General features: G+C 41.7%; 1 protein-coding gene across 5 annotated transcripts in view; it reads left to right on the forward strand.

Moving 5' to 3' along the window:
- Nucleotides 1-24,251, forward strand: part of MTA3 (metastasis associated 1 family member 3) — a 126,165-nt gene that overhangs the window by 37,400 nt on the left and 64,514 nt on the right. For all 5 annotated transcript variants that reach the window (XM_083733368.1, XM_083733364.1, XM_083733365.1 and 2 more), the window contains exons 6-12: nucleotides 707-824; nucleotides 5,587-5,689; nucleotides 11,756-11,855; nucleotides 15,232-15,420; nucleotides 19,673-19,747; nucleotides 21,706-21,764; nucleotides 23,978-24,102. In XM_083733368.1, the coding sequence (XP_083589494.1) occupies nucleotides 707-824; nucleotides 5,587-5,689; nucleotides 11,756-11,855; nucleotides 15,232-15,420; nucleotides 19,673-19,747; nucleotides 21,706-21,764; nucleotides 23,978-24,102 (769 nt within the window). The remainder of the gene's footprint in view (nucleotides 1-706; nucleotides 825-5,586; nucleotides 5,690-11,755; nucleotides 11,856-15,231; nucleotides 15,421-19,672; nucleotides 19,748-21,705; nucleotides 21,765-23,977; nucleotides 24,103-24,251) is intronic.

Below are 24,251 nucleotides of genomic sequence, written 5' to 3' on the forward strand. Positions count from 1 at the left end.
TCAGAATGAGTCTGATTTTAAAGAAGATGGGAAAATGTTTGCAGAATATTTAAAAACTCAGTGTAAATATGTTAAAATGCAAACAGGAGTTGAGTAAGGACAGCAGTAAGGGTGAACTTTCTTTTGTGATAAGTTGAAGGTATAGAGTGACTATAATATGGAGCATAAATTGAAATTTTATGCGGGAACCATCGAGGGAGAGAGGGAGGGGAAGTTGTAGGTGGAATGATTGATTGCTAAATTTGAAATGTTGTTGAATTTTTTATTTATTAAAATATATATAAATAACATTTTTAAAAAAGAAATTTGTTCCATCCACATTTCAAAGCTGCCCTGGATTTATTCAGAGATTGGAATGCTGTCAGCATTTGGATTATCTCATTCTTTAAATTTGCATTGAATTGTGTGGGTTTAGGTACATCATAATGAATGTTCCATGATAAAAATGCATTGAAAGTATATGAAATGTGTATTTTAGGAGAATAAATGCTTACTTTAGGGGAAAGTGCCCAAAATGTAAATGTATTTTTACCATGCTTTAAAAAAAACAACTTCCGAAAATAGGATGTAACTGACCTATGCAAAACTTGCCAGGGAAAAGAAGCATTTTTTCGGTGCATGTGCATTAAAATGCAGAAATATGTACTGTTGTTTTATCTGTCATGAACTAATAGTACTTTGGAAAATACATGTCTTCTTTTTTTAGGATACTTTCTTCTATTCACTGGTATACGATCCATCGCTGAAAACACTTCTAGCAGACAAAGGAGAAATCAGAGTAGGTCCCAGATATCAAGCAGATGTTCCAGATATGCTTGCAGAAGGTAAAACTCATTATAGTTTTGACTTGGTGTACCAGTTTCTTTTTAAGTCTGATGTGCTTTAATGCAGCTTTGAATGTGCAGGTTATTTCTATTATTACTTATAAAAGTAGATATATACCATTTTCTTGCAAAACTTCAGGGTGGTGTACAGCAAGTTAAGAAGCAATGAAAGCCATTAAAACAGAACCAATAATTAGAATGGCTGGCTACTCAAGAAGAAATGCAGAGAATTGCACAGGCCTGCTAACATTAAAAAGGCTTCAAGACACCTGAATTAATTCCTGGTTTGTTTACTTGGTCACACAAGGGAAGGCGTGCCAAGGCTGCATGCACAACCAAAAGACCCATTCATATGTTGGTTATTAAGCTGAGATTCAGTTGTCCAAACTTGGTCCGTGCACATGAATGTTGAGGCCAATCCAGGAGAAGTAGAATTGCCTCTAGCCCTTGCTGTCACAAAAATGGTGGCACTGGCTTGGACGAAGGGCTGTGGATGTTGGGTGCCTCATTAGGAAAGATGGAGAACAGCCATTCCCTATTTGTCAGAATATGATGATGATAATGCCATTTCAGTCTATGTGGACATTATGAATTATAAAAAGTGGCCATAACAAACATACGTCAAACAAGCTGTTTCTGTTGCGATTTAATCTTCAAAATACAGCCTGTAGCAGGCAGATCCTAGGTGTGAATCTTGTCTGAAAGTGGCAGTCTTGGGGAAGTGGGTATGTGGCTGTAGGAGCCTGGTGCATTCACACCCTTGCTTTTGCACCCCTTCACCCCAAACTACAACTACCATTGGAAAAATGTGAGTGCACTTTCCATGGATTGTAGTGACGACTACAGTGTAATTCACCAATTGAGAAGTTTCCCTACCTTGACTTGATAGCTGATGTTAGGTCTCCATTCAGAATTGCCTTCACCCAGGAGAAATGAAATCAGTGTGAATTGACACAACTTCTGTGGAATGCATGTCAGTGTTTCAAGAAGTAATGTGACAGCTTTATGAACAAACAAGACTTCCACGTCTTTTTTAAAGGTTTTTGCAAACTGTGTAGCTGACCTGCTCTTTATAAATAACCTTAAGCATCAAAGGGAAAAAATGTTTTATTTATAGCACCTAGTCTATTTGATGGCGTTCTTGCTATAAAACAGTTCCTGGTCATGAGACATGGTGAAAACAACCGCTTGCTTATCTCTCAGATGTAATTGACTTTTAAATAAATTCAATAAGACCTTTATTACATAGTAACATCCTCTGTGATTTATGGCACAAGACCCTTTCATTTCTTCTTTCAACATATATTTGAAGAACGAATACACTGTTTTTCTTATGAAAGTGGTGGCCTAGGGCACATGTTGTTGGCAATATGCTCAAGTAGACCCTTTGAAGTCAATGGCCATGAGCAATATATTCTACTCATTTTTTTTAGTGGGTCCTCTCTAAGTAAGAGTCATGTTGGGTACAGCCCATTGCTCCATACAAGCTTGTAAATCAGTGGCACGTAAGAATACTTACTTTCAGTGACCAGGAAGAGAAGTTATGCCAACATTTATACTGTTGTTTGCTTTTAAGCCAGGCAGTCTGCAATCCTAAATCTGCTCACCTGGGAGCAGGGCTGGGCGATATCTGGTTTTCAGCATCACAATATATAACCAGCTAAATATCACGACATAAATCTGCGGTGGCAGAGGGCCTTGTTGTGCCTTCCCAAAGCAGAAGAGGAAGCCCCATTAGCCAAAGTGGTGCTTCAGGTTAAGAACAGTTTCAGGTTAAGAATGGACCTCCGGAACGAATTAAGTACTTCACCTGAGGTACCACTGTGTTGATATATTGGCCAGCCCTACCAGAGACTGTTACATCTCTGTGATCCATTCCTTCCTGCTCTAGTCTTCACGAAGTTCCTCCATGCTTTTTTCATCCATTGCCACACTCCACCCTCTTAAAACTTCCTATGCATGCTTACTTAGAAGTAAGTCTAACCGAGGTCGGTGTAGCTTACTCCCAAGCACACATGCGTAGGAACACATAGGATTCCTGACAAATAACAGATGCAATGCTCACTTCTGCTCTGTTTCTCCACTTGTGGCTGCGTCACTCTGCTCCCTCCTGCCTTTGCTTCTTCTCTTTTCTTGACTATATATAGAAAACACATTAGTCGATGCATCATAGTCCTGGATCATTGGGAGATGCAAGTTTATACTTTTAGACACATTTCAAATGTGCAGGGTGATGTTGCTGTCATCCCGGAAACCAAGACTTTCACATTTAAAAAGTCAATAAATCCTTGAGCATGGAAATTTAGCATGTCAGGGTGAAGGATTTCAGCCTAGATTTCTTCTTGCTTCATGAAGAAGGAATGTCCCTAGTATATATGACAGCCCTTCTACCTGTGGTTTAAAATACATGCAGGTCCTGCTATCTGAACATAATACGTCCCCTGGAAATAGTTCTTTAGTTCCCTCCCTCCATGGTTTCGGCCTGAAATGGTTGCTGCCAACCAGAAAAATGCAGAGAACTGCTCAAATATCTGAATCAGTCATTCGTGTAGTGAGGTTTGGGTATAATTATTTATGATTGGATAACTGAGATTTTGGATAATTAGCATTCCCATAGTGAGACCTGCATGTGGTATATTTCAAGGAGGAATACACTTTGGGCGCTCTCTCTTTTGGCACACTTCAATCTACTGTTCAGATTATATATAACTGAATATAAAATGGGACGGGAAGGCCCTGTTTGTATGTATTGAATCCACAAAAATGTTAAAACATATGCATTTCTTAACACTTCCAAAATATGGGTTGGTATTCAGTGCTAGTGCTACTTAGAGTAGACCCACTGAAGTTAATTTTACTAATTTTAGTGCTATTGCTACTCAGAGTAGACCCACTGAAGTTAATGGGCATAGCTAACTTAGGTTTACTAATTTTAATGGTTCTGCTCTGAATAGGACTTCATTGAAGGCAACCCATAATTTTCTTTCCCCAGAAGCTGTTAGTATGGCGACTACATAATGGTCCCAAAGCCCATTCTTGATTTATTTTACTTATTGCAATGGGCAATGTGTGTCTGTGTTTTATATTGTTATGAGTATGTGCCCAAATCTGTGCAGCTGAACTATAATAGCAGCAGCCTGACAGTTAGTTGTGAGGTGGGTGGTGTGAAATGAATAGGGATGTTGGATACAAGATCAAACATCACTGTTCTTTGGTCCAGCATGCAAAGCCTACTCAGAGAAGGGCCTCATGTAGAAAGGGCTGGTTGGTCTCACATGGAGATGGTGAACTCAGCTCCAGTGAGGCAATGGGAGAGTATGGGTATTAAGATTGGTCCAACCCTGTTGCAGCATGTGATCTGGGATGCAGCTATTATAGACAGATGCATAATTGGCTGGGATCTGGCGCCTGGAACTCCTGGAATCTCGTACTGCTCAGAAATTGAGGTGGCTTGCAACAGTATATTAACACCTTCCACAAGATGGAAATCTGAACACATGCAGACATGCTTAGGAAAGATGGTGTGATTTACCTTGAAAGTTATTATGAAATACTGTTATGTCGGAAAAGGCTCATTTTAAGGCAAAGTTAGAAACTGTGAATTATTCATCAGTTCAGCTTGGATAAGTGAAGGTTAAGAGCATGAGACCTTGCATATCATGTCCCATTTCTAGCTGCAGAATTGGGAGACACGGATAATTAATGCTGCTTCGTGGTTTTTTACTGCAAAAGAAATTAGTGGAAATAAAGAGGGGAGACGAGCAGTCTAGCCACAATCTAGCTACAGAAATGAAGATATGGATTCATGAACTGCACAAATAAAGGGGCTAATTGCTTTTTGTTCGAAGGGCAGATGACAATGCATTTAGGGAAAGGTATTTAAGAGTCTGTTGAAAGCAATTTGTGTGTTGAGTCAGTGATTATGAAGCAGGCATCTGTAAGCAATTAAGTTGGAGTCTATCTGCGAAGTGTATTTTTAAGGACTGTTCTGACTGGTGCTGAAACACAAACAAATTGATTGTAGCTGCATGGTCACAGACTTGACGGTGGCATCATAGATGCAGCTCAAATGTCACCACCAAAAAAATGGTTTTGCTGCCAGGACCAGCTTCAGGTTTGCAAGCCTTCCTTCCTTCCTGTACGCCACTTTCCTCCATCATTTGCTGGCTTACAATGAGGTATCTTGATTGGGTAAACTGTGCTTACTGCAAAGCATAACTGGCTTCCAAATTAGAACTGGAAAACCATTTCAAACTACATATTTAATTTTTTTTGATCCAGAGGCAAACTATAGCTCTTTTTTAGCATTCTGTCTGGATATGTGAAGGCAAAGGTTTGTAGAGAGACTGGGAGTGTGTCTTGGCCATGCCCCAATGTCTCCAGGTATACCCACACCACCCCCCAGTCCTTCACATGATTAGCCATGGGCATTTTTAATGATTACTTTGCATTGTTTTTATGGTTTTATATGTTTTGTTGTATATATTGTTGTACGCCACCTTGATATTTTATATGCATTTATAAAACATATTATGCAATTCTTTTAACATGAGAAGCTGTTTGATATTCAGCAGCTGATTTCCATACATATGTTGGCTATTTTTTAATTTCTTACCGCATTGCAAAATTCAGTGCGGCATTTGAACTCTGCTGAACTGACCATTGTGTATAACTGTTGGATACATGTTCAATTTAAGCATGATACAAGACAAGTAGAAAGAAAAATTATTTTTATATGCGCTACTTTTTTTTTTTTTGCCAGGAGAAACAGATGACCGGGAACAGGCAAAGCTTGAAGTAAAAGTATGGGATCCAGACAGCCATCTCACTGATCATCAGATCGACCAGTTTTTAGTAGTAGCCCGGTAAGATTAACACCTTCATTCTCTCCCCCTCTTAATAATAAAGGGCATGATCCGAACCAGGGGTGGGGAAGCCATGCCCCCCCCCCCCAAATGCATAATCTTTCCTCCGTGGAACAAATGTTATAAGGAGTCTATTCAGTTTTCCCTGGAGAAGAGAAGAATGAAGGTAGACTCGCTGGCACCCTTTAAATATATGAAGAATTGTCATGCAGAAGATGAAACAAAGCAGTAACCGGCAGAAGGCATGGGGAGGGTGCCAGAGGCTTTGAACCCAAAGCTGCCTAGGTCCCCCTAAGGTGCTTGTTTCCCCACCTTCTGACCTTGGGAGGGGAGTTTCTGCATCTCCCAGGCTATCCAGCAGAGCTACAGATGTAGCAGCAAGTATACCACTCAGTCAGACCCTGTTGTTGTTGTTAAAATTTATTACCTGCCCTTCATGCTAAGGTCCCAGGGCAGGATTACAACAATGAAAGCACAACATTAATGATGTAACACAACATCGCACAATATTAAAAAAGATTAAAGAATTTAAAATTACAGAAGTTGCTTTTCCTGAAAGAGAAGTGAATTCTCTATTTTCTCTCTTTATTTCATTTGTCTGCTTACCTACAATCTTAAGTTTTCCACAATCAGTAAGGGGTTAAGAGGTAGTCGTGTGTGTGTGTATTCAGTGGCCGAGCTTCATGCTCTGCCATGGGGGGGTGGGGGGTGGAGAGCAGGCGGGGGCGGGGTTGGCGTGCGTCCTGGGGGTGGGGCGCCCAGCGCTGTTGGGGGGACAGCTGCAATGGCACTCCACTGGGATCTCACTGCCGGGGGCGGTGCACTTCCTCCGCATTCCTCTTCCTCCACCAGTGTGTATATTTTACCAAGAAAAATCTTATCATTTACTGTGACTTGACTCTTATGTGAGCTTTTAAGTCCTGGTTGTCTCAGTAGCTCTTTTTGTTCTATCTGCCCTCATTGGAAAATCTCAAGTTGAATGTTTCGTCTAGTGCAAATAAAGCCCCTCTCCCTTATTCATTTCTGGTTTTTTTTTTTTTTTTTTTTTAAAAATACATTTATTTCCAACATGCTACATGGAAGGGTCTTCAGTGTGAGAAGTTCTGGTTCTTATAATTTCTTTTTTCTTTTGGCCTCAGCATTGCCACAAAATATTCTTTATCAAGTTATTTGAGATTCTTCCCTGCCAACAGTTTTCTCTTTCTGTTTCCTGAGATTGAATTGGAAGTAGATATACTGTTGTATTTGTAGTGTAGGAGAACTTAATTTCCAATAAATAATTGTCTTTTTTTGTAACTTTGTGGTTGCACTCCCACTGTGCTGAAAAATGTGGAAGAAACCAACATGGCTCCATCAATTTTAGTAATTTTCCTTTGTGCAGTGAATCAGAAGAAAAGTAAACAATGAACTCAGTATATTAAGTATTATTTGTGTTTGTTTTGCTTGCCTAAGGCCACCTTGTGATTTAATGACAGAGGTGAGATTCCAGTTGGACACTTCCTGATTTGTAGCTCAGTCAGCACAATGTTGATTTCTTTTTGCAAAAAGAAAATTAGTCTTTAAAAATGCAGCTATTGATCTGCCCCAGCCACTGAATTCTTGCTCACCAAAGACTGTGTTTCTCCTGGGCTTTGTCAAAGCTCCTGGGATCCTGCACAGAGAATGACTTTCTGAGGACTTGCCATTGTGAATTATTTCCATATACTGTACTATTACCATAATAGTGCTTAGGAGACCTGTGTGTGTCCTGCTTTAGACAGGTAAAAAAGTAAAGGTAAAGAAGGAAGTGGCACAGTGGTTTAGACCACAGCGCCACCCGCGTCCCCGTCCTAACCATTACATCCCTGCAATTGATGCAAAAAACCCCTTGATAGATACCACCATACATCTTCCACTCTTGTGCATGATTTGACCAGGGAATAATGCCATTCCACAAGAAGAAGGCCTTGAAGTGGCTTTGTCTTTAGGCTGATGAGCTGGATAAGATAGGACACCTCAGCATGGTCAAGCCAAGACTATATAGGCAGTCTCGTCTCCTGTCTAGGAGCATCACAAAACTCCATTGCCTGTGCCACGTGTGACCTCCATGTTGGAGGCTAGACACTGGGTAGAGAAAGCCCGAGGACCACATTCCTCCTGGACAACCTCAAGCAGGCCACATGCAAGTAATTGATGGAACTAGAGATAAAAAATGGCTGAAGCAATGAATGTGAATATGACATTTATACAATGGGCTAGTTTCTACACCCACCCACACATCTCGCTCTATCCTTCCGGTCATGCAAGAAGCATTATCAGATGCAAGAGGGGAGACTCTTCAGGGTCAGACAAAGAGACCTCTAGGTCCACATGTGCCCCCCCAAGCTTGATGTCCCCAACCCCTGCTTTATCAACCGCAGCTTTGTATGGCAGCACAATATTGGCTGCTCAGTATTTTCTAACAGTAGGAAGCCATCACCTTTTCCAGTGCTTGACTTGTTATTAAAGCAGTGCCCCATTCCACCAAGGATCCTGCTTAGGGGTGGAGTAGTCTGTCTCTTCAATACCACTGACAAAAACATTCTAAGGGCCAATTAAGATTTTTTTTAACTAAAAACACCAAGCCGCAGACCCTCCGTGTCAACAGCTGACAGATAATTACAGCTGGAAATTGACCCAAGGGACTTGCAGCCATCAGGCAGTGAGAATGTGACATATTGGATATATTATCAACTCTAGCCTGCTGCATTATTTCAGAGAAGAAATGTTCTTCAGATCAGGAACTCATCCTTTGGAGCAAGCAGTGATTATTATTACCGATGTTGGTGTTCTCTCTACCTTAAAGAAAACAGAACCAAAAAACCTCAGTGTGGGGAAATGTGATAATGAAACACAAACAAGTTAAATTCTGGCCTCTGCTTTTATTCTTCTTTTTTTAAAGGTGCAAGTGTGGTAGATGTGGGACAAACAACAAATATCTCAGGCTGCATTTGCACTGGCAATTTGTTGCCTATGCTCCAATAGTCTCTCTTATTATTTGGGCTTCCCAAATTACTGCCTCTATTTTTGTTCTTGACTTTTCTTTCCAGAAGCTGTACACCCCTGAGTAAGGAGAGTCTACACAAAGCTTTGTTCAGATGAGCAAGTTCTAGTATTGCAACACAAGAAGAAACTGCTGTAGAAAAGCACTAGATAACACCTGGCTAAGTCCCGCCAGATTATTTTGTGCTGGTGAAAGCAGCAGAGCTGGCTCTGAACAAGCTTACCTGCCTGCAGTACATTTCTTGTGCAGCTCAATGGGGAGCAGATGTGGGGCATCAGTGGAAAGTTAAAATACAAGTGCAGATACTGGCTCTGAGAGCTAGTATGGTGTAGTGGTTAAGAGCGGTAGAACTGGGGAACTGGGTTTGCGTCTCCGCTCCTCCACATGCAGCTACTGGGTGACCTTGGGCTAGTCACACTTCTCTGAAGTCTCTCAGCTCCACTCACCTCATAGAGTGTTTGTTGTGGGGGAGGAAGGGAAAGGAGAATGTTAGCCGCTTTGAGACTCCTTCGGGTAGTGATAAAGCGGGATATCAAATCCAAACTACTACTCCTCCTCCTCCTCCTCCTCCTCCTCCTCCTCCTCCTCCTCCTCCTCCTTCTTCTTCTTCCGGGCAAGACTGGAGAAACAGAAAACGTTTGTGTGTATTGGCATGTTTGTATTAGCAAAAAATGATAGTCTCCAAGCCCCTGCTAGTTTGGCCACTGTGACCAAGGCATTTCAGATACCTTGGCTGCACAAAAACTAAGTATGCCCCCTACAACCTCAGAAACACTGTTTAGCTAAGTTGTTTTGAATACCTTGGTCACATGGCAGATATACAACCCCATGTCTTCTCCCAACCTTGGACTTGGGGAGGGAATTGGGATCACTGTGCAGCAGTCAGATCGATCCCTTTCTAATGGTGCAGCTTCAGAGTTAAGAATTAGGCTGGGACTTGTCATGGTCGCCAGGGGAGGTTGTCACATTAGCCACAGGGGAGTGAAAATATGGAAGACTGTACTTTGGGGATTGGATACCCTTCGGGATCATTTCTGATCCTTGGAAGGGAAGCACTGTGCACATTTGCAAGCACATTTTTTCTTAGTACTTGAGCATGTTTCCTTCTCTGCACTTATGTATTATGTTGGAATAGTTACAGTTTGTAGCAACGTTATAAGGACTGGCATCATGCAATTTTTTAACACCCCCTCATCTTTAACTTTGTTGTTTCTCAGTTTCTGATGACCCACCACTATTGAGAAAAATAAACTGAAATGTAAATGTCAAACTAAAAAAACCTCTCTTAACAGCTTAAATAACACAGCAGTCCTCTCTGTCAGGCTAAGGTGGAGGTGGAGGTGGTCATCCAATTTAAAGCCAAAAAAATCCTTTTAAAATAATGATGGTTGAGGAAAATAAATAGCTGATTGCCTCATTTACTTGTGTAAATTGCTAAAAAACATGGAATATTAATGGCCTTGGTGATGTTGTTTTTTTGCAGTTCACTTTAAAGTACAAACCAGCAGCTGTAAAGTCCTGCAGTACTCCAACTGTTGACAGATTTTTATTGTTATTTTTATGAAAGGAAATGTAATTTGAAATTTCAAGTTTTCTTCAATTATGCCTTCAAGTTAAAAGGAAAATTGACATATTGGAACAGGAGTCACAGTGGGTTGATTCATAAGTGTACTTAATATGCCCTATTCTTTTGGTTGCTCTTGTGTTGGTAGCCCCTATCCAATTGGTAGAATGTTTAAATAACCCAAGTATGGAGGTGGGTCTGGGCCATTTAAATGATCTCTGGTTCTCAGAGGAGCTGCTCATAGATAAATGGTTGGGAGAGCATTTTAAGGGTACTGAAAACACTGTTTTTTTCTGGGTGTTTGGGTAGTGTGTGAGATACTGAGCCTCGACACAGGGTGTGTTTTTAAAAAATGTGTTTCAATAACACTAATAACCCCTGGAAATCAACTTAATTTGTCTTTGTAGGTTAGCATTACTCTGGGTGTGTTTGTGTCAAGGCATGGTTGAGGCCAGAAGTATCTCTCCAAAAGGCATGCCCTCAGCCCCTGGCATAGAAATGCAGCTTACTAACCATTTAGCAAGCTTACAGTAAAGGGAAAAAAAGCCTTCCACAAAGGGGTTGACAGCTCCACCCCTCCTATACAAGTTTGCTTACTCACCTGTGTACAATTCCTGGTCACCTATGGCTACCGTGTGCATATAGTTCAAGACAAAGTTGCAGTCATTAGCCTAGAGGTACTGTAATGGTTGTTAGGGGTTACTTGTGCGTAACCTTACTTCAGTTCAGTTAGCTTGGTTGCCCCAACCATGCCCAGGGTCGGAGCTCGCCCTCCGTGACCTGTTAGTCACTTGCAGAATCCGAGAGTGGGCGTCTCTTGAACCTCTTCCAGCATAAAAGCTGTTTGACCCCAAGTCTCCTCCTATGTTCTCTGCGCGGAACGCGTCTGCGCAAGTAAGGGGAAGGCAGGGGCGTCCCAGCGCTCTCTCCACTATCGTCCGGGGAAGGGTCTTGGAGCCCTGTCACCAATTCCTCCATCTCCCTCTCTTCTCTATGGGTGTTACGTTGAAATCCTTCCCCCCTGCTCGTCCCCTCTCCGGCATCGCTGGGTGGCCCTGCCTCCATCTCTCGTTCTGATGGCAGTTCCCTGACAGGTACTTACAGCTTTCTCTCTGTGTGTAATAGAGCTCTCTGCTTGTCTCACAGTGTCTTCCTGCATTTATTCGCTCCACTCATGTCCCCACTTGCACAGAAGTTTTATTGGCACACCATATATGAAAGCTATAGATATAGATATAGCCTGTGGTGGACATTTGCCCCTATTAATACAGATTCACCTTTGGTATTCACGCTAAACATCTGAGTTTGCTTTGAAGTCTTTCCATTCACAGGTGAATCCTAACATGCCTGCCAATAAACTATGGAGCGCATGTGAAAGAGCGGGCATGCATATGATGCCTTTAATGTATATCTGGTTTTCATTGTTTTCATGGGTATTTTTTAATTTTTAATTTTTGCAATTCTTTTGTATGTTTTTCAGTGCGGTTGGTACGTTTGCCCGAGCTCTGGACTGCAGTAGTTCTGTAAGACAACCTAGTTTACACATGAGCGCTGCTGCTGCTTCCCGTGACATCACTCTGGTGAGATGCTTCCTTGAAATCCTGTTTTTGCGCATTAATTCATACTGGGTGGGATTTAAGAGGCCGACTTCCTCCTGGTCCTCTGTGCTGCTGATCAGGGTGTGAAGGATTTTGAATACCTGCATGTGAATGTTTTGAGTACTTCCTTCAGCTGCCTCTTCTTCAAGCCAAACTGCTGGGAACCTTCTTACAGAATCACAGAACTGTAGTGTTGGAAGGGACTTTGAGGGTCTTCGAGTCCAGCCCCCTGCAATGCAGGAATCTCAGCTAAAGCATCCATGACAGATGGCCACCCAACCTCTGCTTAAAAACTCCCGTGAATGAGGTTTTCTTTCTCGGAGGTAGGGGCTGGAGGAGGAAGAAATACATCACATGGAAGGTGTTTTAGGTAGCATTCAGCGGTAGGGTGGGGATTGCAAATTGTCTCCCTTTAGGCTAGCAGATACTTCCACAGGACTTAAAGCTGTTCTGTAAATGGAACAGCAACATTGGATTTCACCCACAGAACTTATTAATAGTGTGTTATACTGTTTCAGTATATTAAAGAGCTAAGGCCACGATCCTATTCAGTAAGTGATATTCAACTAAGTTTTACTCGGAGTCAACTCACTTAAAATAATGAACATAACTAAGTTAGGCCTATTAATTTCAGTGGGTGTACTCTGAGTAGATGAATACCACTATGCAGTAAGCCCAGTTGAACACAAGAGAACTTTTAAGTGGGCATGTTTAAGACTGTGCTGCAAAAGACCCAGGTGTTTCAGGGTACAGTAGGTTCATGTCATCCATCCGTTGACACCTGACTGCCCTGTACAAACGTTATTTTAGGGCTGGATTTTGGCATCTCTCAGTGTTTGGAAATGGTTGCTCTTTGTTCCTGAAACTAATAATAAAATGCATTTTTTGAAAGTGGAAGAATGATACCATTTAAGCATGAGAGCATCTTTTAGATAACCATTTGCTGTCATAAGAGAATAAGCACAAAAACGTATGAAAATATGGTATTCATCTTTCAGTGTCTCTGAATATGGCAATTGATAGGTTAGTCCAAAAAGAGTGATAAAGCTTGACTGAAAATAACTTGATACTGTTACATATGGAAATCTGAAACACAAATCTTTACAATCCAGGCCAGTGGTTCCCAATTGGTGGTCCATTGACCCCCTGGGGTCTGTCTAATGCACCCGGGGGTCTGTGGCACATACCCCTCAACTGTCTGGGACATCCCGTTTTTGGTCGCCATACTCTCATGTGGGTCATGTGACTCACATGGGCGCATGTCCCGGTTTTGTCCTGGGACATGTTGGCGGGTACGGTGGCGCCATTCACATAATGAAAACTACCACAGAGATAGTAACATTTTCAAAAGTAGGGGGACCATGGCTCGGCTTTTGAAAAACGGGGGGTCTGCAGAACTTGGCTAATTGGGAACTGCTCAGCAAGTTGACAATAGTCATCTTCAGGAGTTACTTAAAAGACTTGAGTTATCACGGGGGAAGGAGGCGGAGCGGGTGAACACGCAGGCTGGGGCCCCATCACCAATCTCATTGCCCTTCAACTCACGGGCAGCCTCTTGTACCTGGTGGAGGACCTGCTTTAAAGCCCTGGAAAATTAGTGGAAAATGAATGGGGAGCTTCCATGATGAGGATAATGAGGACAGTGGTGAGGCACAGTGTTCCTCTCGTATGATAACTTACCCTTCTTCAGTAACACCTAAAATGGCTAAACCTGTTCCTCTTTTGCTGTTGCAAATTCAAGAAGAAGCCATGAGCTTCTTAGGAGGAGGGCAGGGCTGGCACTGAGGCAGCTCTGAACTGCGTTCGCACTAGTAGCTATGTGGAACTGCAGTGAGAGGCAGTAGTGTAATGGCGAGAGGATCAGACCAGAGACAGAGGATATCCAGGCTCAAGTCCTTACTTCATTGTGAAGCTCACTGGGCAATCTTGATCTAGTCTCTCTCTCTCTCTCTCTCTCTCTCTCTCTCTCTCTCTCTCTCTCAGTGTACCTCAGAGGGTTATTGTAAAGCTATAATGGAAGGAGGGACCATGGAGGAACAGCGGGAAGTTATATAAATATGCATGGCCTTTGGGTATCTGGCAATGTATTTCCCCTCCTTCACACTGTTCCGAGGCTGTTCTGTCCTCAAAAGTACACACTGGGTACACTGACTGACTGATACATTTAGTTTTTGGACAGTTGTGCAAAAGTTTTATCCTTGCTAATGATTAACTTCGTTAACCAGAAGAGCCAAGCCAGATTTAATTACCATTCTGTGCTCTTGTTCATTATCTCGACCGCTTCTTGCCTGCTTTCTTGGCATTATTAAAACTTCTGTTCTCTTTTTCATTCTCAAGCTAAGGAGGATGTTTCCCCCCTTCAAATAGCACTTTTACTCTTAATTGGTGATCATAGTTGGAGCCGACGTGCTCTCTGAGGGTTTTGATATATTTCATTACCATTCTGAAAGTACTTGCTTGTTAAAACACAGTATTCTAACCCTCTTTTTTTTTTTAAAGCAGCTAGCCCTTGCTTTCTGTTCTATTCTTTTACTGAATTGAAAGTCCTTTGTTGCTGTGTCTCTTAAAGGCTGTATGTTCAGCGGTAGAGCACATGCATTTTATTCAAAAGGTCTGAGCTTTGATCCCCAGCATCTCCAGAGGGAATCTTAGAGCCAGTGATAGTCAGTGTCACCAGTACAGAGCTATATGGACCAATATTCTGGTATAAGGCAGCTTCATACGATTCTGTGTTCCTCCCTTGTTCCTAATGCCCTTTTCAAATTATTTCTAAAATGCGTTGCATGCTTTGGGCAATCCTCCCTTAAGATGGGACTAAGTCGTAGGTTTAAGAGACTCTCCTGGAGGTTTATACAGCATTGTACAGACAATAAAAATTCAGGATTAAGCAACACACTAAAGGGTAAATAGGATCACGCTGACTTGTCCTAAACCCACACAGATTAGGTGTTATTTGCAGACTCTGCAGGCATATGTGCCCACAAAAGGCTGTAAACAGAAGACTCAATTGATGCATGGGTGTTTGGGATGTGCAAACGTGATTTCGTTCCCCTCCACCATGTCTCATTGTATTGCTCTACCATGGATGTTTTGCTCTTCCTTGGATGGTCTTCTGAACAGGTCTTATGAGACTCAGGTTTGCTCACTTAACCTGCGCTGTTTTTTGCCTGTTTTCATAGTCAAGAAAGGGAAGCATGAGGGTAACAGAAAGCAGGAACTGCAGTTGAATTAAAATCTGTATCATGGGAAGGGCGCAACAGAAGAGAAAGGGTTCTCAGCTCTTGTTTACTGCAATTAGGATGTAGAGAATTGTGGAGCCCATTTAATTTAGTGGGTTGCTTTTGTGTTTTTCGTCCAGTTTCATGCCATGGATACATTGCATAAGCATAACTATGACCTGAGCAGTGCTATTAGTGTCCTGGTTCCACTTGGAGGGCCTGTCCTCTGCAGAGATGAAATGGAAGAATGGTCTGCTTCAGAGGCTAGTTTGTTTGAAGAAGCCCTAGAGAAATATGGCAAAGACTTCAACGACATACGACAAGACTTTGTAAGTAGAAGTATACCCCCTTTCTATCCATTATTGGGTTGTTTTCCACAGACAGCTGGATCTTAGTTTTAGAAACTCAGATGTATAAGCTAGGCACCAAATGGCTCCTTAAACCAAGGTGGCAGTTGCCAAAACAGAATGTCTAGTTGCCATTCTTGGGCAACATGGCACTAGAGCCTTATTTTTCAAATAAGTGATTGATTATTGATGATGATGATGATGATGATTATCATCCAGTTAAACATCCAGCTAGTTCAGATGACAACCTTGAGCCAAGTTAAGAAGTTTGAGAACTTTAAGAAGAAAAGTCACTTGATCCAGGGACAGTCCACATATATACTGGACAATTCCTACCACTTTTTCTTAATGGTGGCATGGACCATTCATAATGTAACACAACTGTGAGCAGGGCAGCGGGGTGGGTTAAGTGAAGACAAGCGACAACTATGACATTGTTCACTGCTCCTGCTCAGGCTGCACAGAAAAAGCATTTTGGTTCCTGCAGTTCTTTCTGATTGTGCAGATAAAATATAGCTGATAGAATTCTACAGGATGAAGTATTAGCGTGTGAAAACAGTCCAGATCCAAGGATCCCCGGGCATGCACCTCCAGATGGTGGAGATGTCAGGTACCATTCTGGCACCCAGGCATCTTCACTTGGTTGCAAGTAGTCCATACGTGTGCATGTAAATATCAGAGGAAGGCCCATACTTCAGTAGTAGCGCATGCAAATGGTCCCAGCTCAAAGCCTGTTAAGTCTGCATTAAAAAGGTGGCAGTGCTGGTGAGGTCCTCTGCCTGGAGACCTTGGAGAGCTGCTAGCAGACAGAATAAACAATATTGGGTAAGTGGACTGGCTCTTTATAAGGCATCTTTATATGTGGAGCGGAAATAATGTGCCCGATGTAGACAGTTCACTGAGGGAAGAGCACCTCAGTGCTCTTTTCCCCCCTTCGTGGCGTCATTTAACAATAATGGCTGTTCCTAAAAAAATAATTGGCACCTGTTTGCCTAATCGTAGCTGCTAGGATTGCCATTAAATCAGAGGTTTTGTTTCATAGTTTGTAAGTTGCATTTAAACTGCATTATCCTAATTTCAGTCAGGCCAACACTAGGAGCACAAGGAGGGGGAGAAGGAGAAGCCCTGAGGGTGTGCAGGGCTTGTTCTCAGCCTGATAGAAGGGGTCAAATTATTCTCTAATACTATCAGAAATGGGAGGTAAACAAAATTTTAGCACTTTGCAAAAGAAAATAAGTTTAGATTTGAAATTGTTTCCAGTTTTTTTCCGTTTGAAAAGGTACATAAATGGCACGAGAGCTTGAAGTCCAATGAAGTGTGTTTACATATTAATGAAGTTCATTCTGTGTTCCCAATTTTAAACACTGATGGATGTTGTTAACACGGTTGGAATAGAACAAAGGTGGAAAGATTCCAAACTATAGGGTAAATTATGCTGGTGTAACTTAACCTGTTCCAAACTCTGTTCCAGAGCCGAGCTGCTTCGTGCTGAGCCAGTTCAAGCCTTCAAAACTAGAGTTTTTCTTACATTGCCCTATTTGACAGTGTAACTTCCGCCGGATTGTTAAGTCCGAACAGAGTTTGGAATGGGGGTATGTCTCCACTATCCCACCCCTGCTTTAGGCCTTGCCTAAGCTTAGCCATCGTGTGGGACGCAGGTGGCACTGTGGGCTAAACCACAGAGTCTAGGACTTGCCGATCAGAAGGTCGGCGGTTCGAATCCCCGTGATGGGGTGAGCTCGCGTTGCTCAGTCCCTGCTCCTGCAAACCTAGCAGTTCAAAAGCACGTCAAAGAGCAAGTAGATAAATAGGTACTGCTCTGGCGGGAAGGTAAACGGCATTTCCATGTGCTGCTCTGGTTCACCAGAAGCGGCTTAGTCATGCTGGCCCCATGACCCGGAGGTTGTATGCCGGCTCCCTTGGCCAATAAAGCGAGATGAGTGCCGCAACCCCAGAGTCGGTCACGACTGGACCGAATGGTCAGGGGTCCCTTTACCTTTAAGCTTAGCCATCACCAGCTGAGCCAGATTGGTGTATTTATGCCCTTGTATTGCCAACTGAACTGGGCTGAGGGTCCTCAGTTGGCTTAGCCAGAGTTCCTCTTATTCCAGACTTTGCTCATCCCTGCAGATCTTGAGTTTGGGTTGTTCCCAAAGTCAGCTTCAAGAACATAGTTTGCAACCTTGGAAAGGTCAGAGATCTCCACAAATTCTCTAAACTTGGAATAAAGAAGTCTGCCACTTAAAAAAAAATTGTACTCTGTTTCATCTTATGTATCATTTTTATAGTTTAAGTGATTTAATCCCTGCCTGATTAAAATAAAGGTTTGGAATATACACATCTTATCTTCAAGGCACCAAGATAAAAAAAGCATGCTGTTTTATCCGAGGTTGACCCTACTGAGCAGTTGAAAGAACTCTGGAAGTACAGAGACCTGCTGCTAGTGTGGCACAAGTAAATACTAGCTATCTGCTAAGATGCAGTGTTACTGGTAGGGACCATAAACTAGAATAATTAAAGTAATGATATATCAGTTCATGAAAACTATGTGCTGTTTTTGAGGATATGCTGTCTTGCTCGGTATGTCATCCGCTGTTGCCATCGCTGCCCCTCTGGCTTCTCTGATCCTTAGAATTAATTCTATTGTGACATTAAGTAATCATTTGATAACAGAATGCCTACTTCTTAGGGAAGAGGGTTGATCTGCAGTGGGATACAGCTGACTCATTTTGTCACACTCTTCCTACTAACTGTGTGTCGATGTGTGAAAAGCTCAGTGCAGAAGGGTTCCATCACTTTTGTAACACTTAGGGCATGGAATGGAACAAACGGGATGGAGGTAAGGCTTGTAATACGTCTCTCCTGGAGGCGTGCTAACTTGAAAACAACTTGTGCCAAGATTTCTTCATAATATAGGAAGCTGACATGTAGAAAGCGAACAGTATTTTTACCAGCTAGCCCTCACTTTTTAAAAAACAAAACACTTAATGAAAGCACTGTGTCGCTTTGTCTCAAAGGTTCACAGTGCAGTGGTAGAGTCCATAGTATGCATGCAAAAGGTCTGAGGCATAGCTGTCAACTTTTTCCTTTTTTTTAAGGGAAATTCCCTTATTCTGAATAGGATTTCTCGCAAGAAAAGGGAAAAGTTGACAGCTATGGTCTGAGGTTCAATCCGTAGCATCACCAGATAAGAAAGCCAAAAACCCGGAGAGTCAGCATTGAAAATACTGAAGGAACAATGGTTTGGCATGGTATATGGCAGCTTCATAGAAATATAGTTATAGGGCTAGAACTCTTGAGGGTCTTTGAGTCCCTTGTTCCTAGTCCTCTTCCACTACCCATGGAGATTAAAAAAACAACAACCCCAGACAGTACAATTTATAAACAATGACAAGACAAACGAAGTTAAAAGTATCAAACTGATGTCAGCATTTGAAAAGGTCCTTAATAGAAGAATTCATGTCTTCTTAAGATTTTAATTCTTTCTTAAATAGATTTTAATGAAATTTTTTAGGCCTTTCTCAACCTGTGGGTCCCCAGATGTTGTTGAACTACAACTCCCATCAACCCTAGCTAGCAAGGCCGCTCCTCTAAGGCATGGGTAGGCAAACTAAGGCCCACATTTTACATGAGTAGAATGTGTCCTTTTATTTAAAATGTATCTCTGGGTTATTTGTGGGGCATAGGAATTCGTTCACCCCCCCCCCAAAAAAAATAGTCCGCCGCCCCCCACAAGTTCTGAGGGACAGTGGATCAGCCCCTTGCTGAAAAAGTTTGCTGACCCCTGCTCTAAGGACTAGTACAAAAGCCCAGTGACTTTCCCAGATCCTAAGCCACCAGAATTTGTCTAACCAAACTCTTGAGTGTGTTTCCTTACCCATTTCCCAGAGAGAAGCAGGTAATTTTATTACGAGTGGCAAACCTCTGGGCCTCCAAATGTTGTTAGACTTCAGCTCCTAGCAGCCCCAACCAGCAAGACCGGTGGTCAGGGATTATGGAAGTTGTATTCCAAAAACAACAACAACAAAAAAAAAACATGGCGAGCCCACCCCTCTTATTACCTTTGCTAATGTAGACTATGCTTCCTTGACCTCTAAATTGCCGTGAGATTTTTTAAAAGTCTTTTTTCCTGGGTCTAAATTACATTGTGCTGAGTTTGCTGCAACATTGCAGCCAAGTGAAGTTTACCAGACATTGTAATTAAGTGTTTTTGTTTTGTTTTTGTTTTTTTCAGCTTCCTTGGAAGTCTCTGACTAGCATCATTGAATATTATTATATGTGGAAAACTACAGACAGATACATCCAGCAGGTAATTTTTTCTATACTTTGCCATGGGTTCACCAAGTAAATGAACACGCAGTTCTGTAGCACCTGGGTTGCTTTTGGACCTCCCTCTCTGAGGGTGGTCTGCTCTGGGAGAAGGAGATCTGACCTCACAGGACCCCTTCTCATTGCAGCTCTTGCCTTTCTCTGGTTGGCAAGGGGTGTGTGTGGCAGGAGTGGGCTCCCATTCACCTTGAGGACCTCATGTCATATTCCTTCAATTGTTTCCAATGGAAGCAATACAAGAAACAAGTCGGGTCGGGGGATAATGACCCAGAAACACCCCCACCCCACCCCTGCCTGTCCCATTTTGGTCTCAAAAGGGCTTTGGGTTTTGCAGCATGATTACGTTTGGTTCTCTCTGCCCCAATCCAGCTGGATTGCCCAGTAAACAGATATTGTATAGATTCCAGAAAATGGGATTTAGAAAGTTAAATCTCGGCAGTAATCTAATTTAGGGAGGCTTTAAACGTGTCAAAATGCCTACATGGAAGACACATCTGAGGATTGGCACGTAGCCATAGATCAGATTATCATGTGTGATGATCTCACACACAACTCGACAGTGACACACACACACACACAGAGAGAGAGAGAGAGAGAGAGAGAGAGAGAGAGAGAGCGCGCGCAAGCTAATTCCTGGAATTTCTCTGTGTAGGAAGTTAACAGCATTTGAAGTGACCTTTCATTTCTTTGAAGGATATAATTAAACATGATGAAGAAATCCAGGAATTACGTATATTTAGATACTTTGGCTTGGATCCAGAGCAGCCATTTCCTGAACAGGAGAGCTATTTGTGCTCAAAATTGAACAGAAGCAGATACTCACAGAAAGGGAAGGGGCAAAGCAGTTGATTTGTCTGATTTTTTAAAAAGCTAATTAATACAGTATGATTCCACAATGGCTGTTGTAAATAAAGACTCAGCAGCATGATTACCTCTCCAGTAAGAATTCTTTTTTCTAACTCAATACTTGGTCTTAACTTTATTCCTTATTTTCCTCAAGTGGTTCCCATTATTTGGGAATAGGTCCATCGCTCACTGTTTCAACTCGGGGCTGTGTGTGTTCCAGCAGAGCCCAGGACAGAGTTGTTGTAACAAATCAGTGTCAGCCTATTGATGACAGTCATTTTGGTGTTAGTTTATCCAAGTAGTAAGTAATTTAGGAGAAGATTGGTCCGTATTGTTGTCATATACATAGTCATTGGCATTGTGGAAAAGCATGTGAGCGATAGAAACAGGCGCTTGTGCACAGCTTAGCTTTGCAGCATATGTGTGCGTGTGATCACACCTTCCAACAAGCTGCCCATTTGATTTAGCTATTACAAAGTGTCATGAATTACTCTCCTTTATTTTAGGATATATATATATATATATATTTAACAAATCAGTTTTTTATTTGTTTGTAACACTTAAAAACAAGTAACACTTAAAAAACACTTTGATTGCAACACTTGAAAACAAGTATTTAAAAATCAACCAGAATTGCAACAACTTCCAAGTTAAGGTCACCCTGAAGTTGAACAACCTTCAGCGGAATCCTGTGTTTAAATAAATGTGAGATCAACATTGAGTCTTTACATATCCCTGTGTTGAGCAGGCAGGTTTAACTTGATGCCACATGAATATCCCTGGCAAGGGCATTCCATAAGGCAGCCTTCACCAACAATGTACCTTTCAAATGTTTTCGACCACAATACCCATCAGCTCCAGTGATGGGTTTTGTAGTACAAAACTCCTGGAGGGCACCAGGTTAGCGAAGCCTGCCACAAGTTGTAAAGCCCTTACCTGTCACCACTCATCCAACCACCAGAAGTAGGGGAACCTGGATCTGGGGCCTCTGGGCTGGATCATAAAGACTGAGAAAGTCCATCTGGTCACCTGACAGGAACTGAAATGTTGTAGTTCTGTGAGATATTAAATTTGTTCCATCTTTTCTATTAGAAACGCCTAAAAGCTGCTGAAGCAGAAAGCAAATTGAAACAAGTTTACATACCAACCTAGTAAGTATCACAAATATTAATGCTTCCTTTGAAATAATAATAATAATAATAATAATAATAATAATAATAATAATAATAATGCAAAATGTGTACAGAACACATTTTTTATTGGACAAGCGAAGAAGCAGCTTCCATAAAACCTAGATTGCTTTGAAGATTTTGCATAGCCTAGTAAGGTCCAGTTATGCCGATGCAGGCATTTAAAAAAAACAATTTGCAAATTATTTCCTTACGTAGCAGTGCTAATGCAAAATCACAGACATGTTCAGCAGCAATCCTATCCACGCTTACCTGGGATTAAGCCCGACTGAACACTGAATACGAAATATGTGTAGGGCTGCATGTTAATGGTACTCATGCCTGAGAAATAAAGTGTATGTTTACAATCTGAGACTTATTTCCTCAATATGAACAGGTGACTCACATTAGGCAATATTGTTAAGTGTACCTGCAACAATTACAAGAGGCGCTTTTGTATTGGACAAAATTTTACATCCTTGTGTTTGGTAGGCTATAAAAGTGATTTTTGCAAATGTTCCTTGTGATGCTGTGATAAAAGTGATTTCTGCTAATGTTCCCTTTGATGCTGATGTCATAGTTTTGGGGGAGCGCCTGGGCCCAGGGTTAGTAAATCTTCCAGCGCCTCAAAATTAATAGAAGACCAGATGCATTTAACAAGTGAGGCACAGAGTCTCTGCCGCCCCCTCCCCAATTTCTGTACAAATACTCACCCAGCTGGATCTTTGCAGACCTTCTGGAAGGATCTTCCATGCCATAGATATATTTGTTTGTTTTCAGCAGTTCCATCTCACCTTCCTAAAAAAATAATGAAGGCGGCTAATGAACTGATAAAAAAAAATCTGAAACAGTACTCAAAATCTAATCAAAGTCTAAGTAGAACTGTGATTATGTCTCAGAGACTTTCACATCCTCAAAAGCTTCAAGTGTTGGAAGCAGAAGCAGCCACCCTGTTTTTGCATTTTTACCTTAAATGCTGCAATGATTGTTAGAATGCTGTGCATATATTGCTTGCAGTGACGCAGTCTGGGGTATGATTAGGTGGGGACGAAATCCTGTCAGCTCCAAGATATTGGTAGACTATAAATCTGGGCTATCTGCCCAGCTTATGCACCATAAGAAAGCAGAATTCTCTAAAGCAGGGACAGGGAACCTCTGGCCATTCAGACGCATTTCTGAGAATGATTTGGTAGCTGCTATGTGTTGATGTTGCATAAGAGATTGTGTTGTCAGGCTTTCAGCATTTGTATTCATATCTCTGTTAAGATTTTGCATTAAAGGGAAAAGTGCATAAGTAAGATTCCAGAAGTTTATTTGACCCGAGAGGAATAAATATGGGAAGCGAGCAGCATTAAGAATCCCAGATGTAATCTTTTACTAATTGAACACTAAGTGTAACAATAATTCCTAATAATATTCTATAGCAAAAACGTTCTGGTTAGCTTAACACATTTACACACACACACACACACACACACACACACACACACCGTATTTTCCCGTGTTTAAGACTATATTTTTTCCTAAATTTTTGAAGTTTAAAATAAGGGGTCGTCTTTTACACGGATAGTGCATATCACATTTTCTTAATTTTGAGTCCCAAAAAATAGGGGGCGTCTTATACACGGGGGTATCTTATACCCCCCGAAAATACGGTATATATCTTAACACAGTATATTATAATATAATATTATAATATATTATATTATATTATATTATATTGGAATTGTTTCTTAGAGAATCATGACTAAAACTGAGATCTGTTTGACCCCCAGTATTTGATTAGTAATGTGCTTTTTGCACAAAGTTTTAACACGAAGCACAGGAATTCTCATTTAGTGACCCTGGACTGAAGAACGGATTGCTAGGTGCTGCAGGCAGCCTTTGGTTCTCATTACTGCTAGCTGCTGCTTTGAGGAAGACATTTAGCTTCCTAGTGGCATGTTCAGCATTTATATGCAAGTACGCACAGGACCTGGATGTAATAAACTGAGTTCAATAATGGCACATGTGGCGGATTCCAAGCCTTTGAGAGCATCGTGAGCTCTCAAAATATTTTTTGCTTTCATTTCCGCATAAAGTATTTGAGAAGTTAGTAGCGTTCTTGCTAATGATGTGAGTAACCACAGAGGATTCTGTCATTTAACTCATGTTGTTAATGTGCTTGTGTGTGTGTGTTTGTGATCACTTTAAAGCAACAAACCAAATCCCAGTCAGATATCCAGCAGTAACGGGAAACCAAGTGCCGTGAACGGAGCGGTTGGAGCACCTCACCAGGCCCAGAATGCACTAATAGGTCGTGCTTGTGAAAGCTGCTACGGTAAGTAGAATGATCACTCTGTGGGTGTGGCTGTGTGGGTGTCTCATGCCTATGATGTTAAGCAATTGAATAGCTCCGTTTGTACTCACATGAGAGCATCATGTATGTAGGGCTCTGGAGTAGTGCTTACATAAATTCTATGCTGACTT

This window comes from Podarcis gaigeae (assembly GCF_964106915.1).
Source record: "Podarcis gaigeae genome assembly, chromosome: 3".
Taxonomy (NCBI): Eukaryota; Metazoa; Chordata; class Lepidosauria; order Squamata; family Lacertidae; genus Podarcis; species Podarcis gaigeae.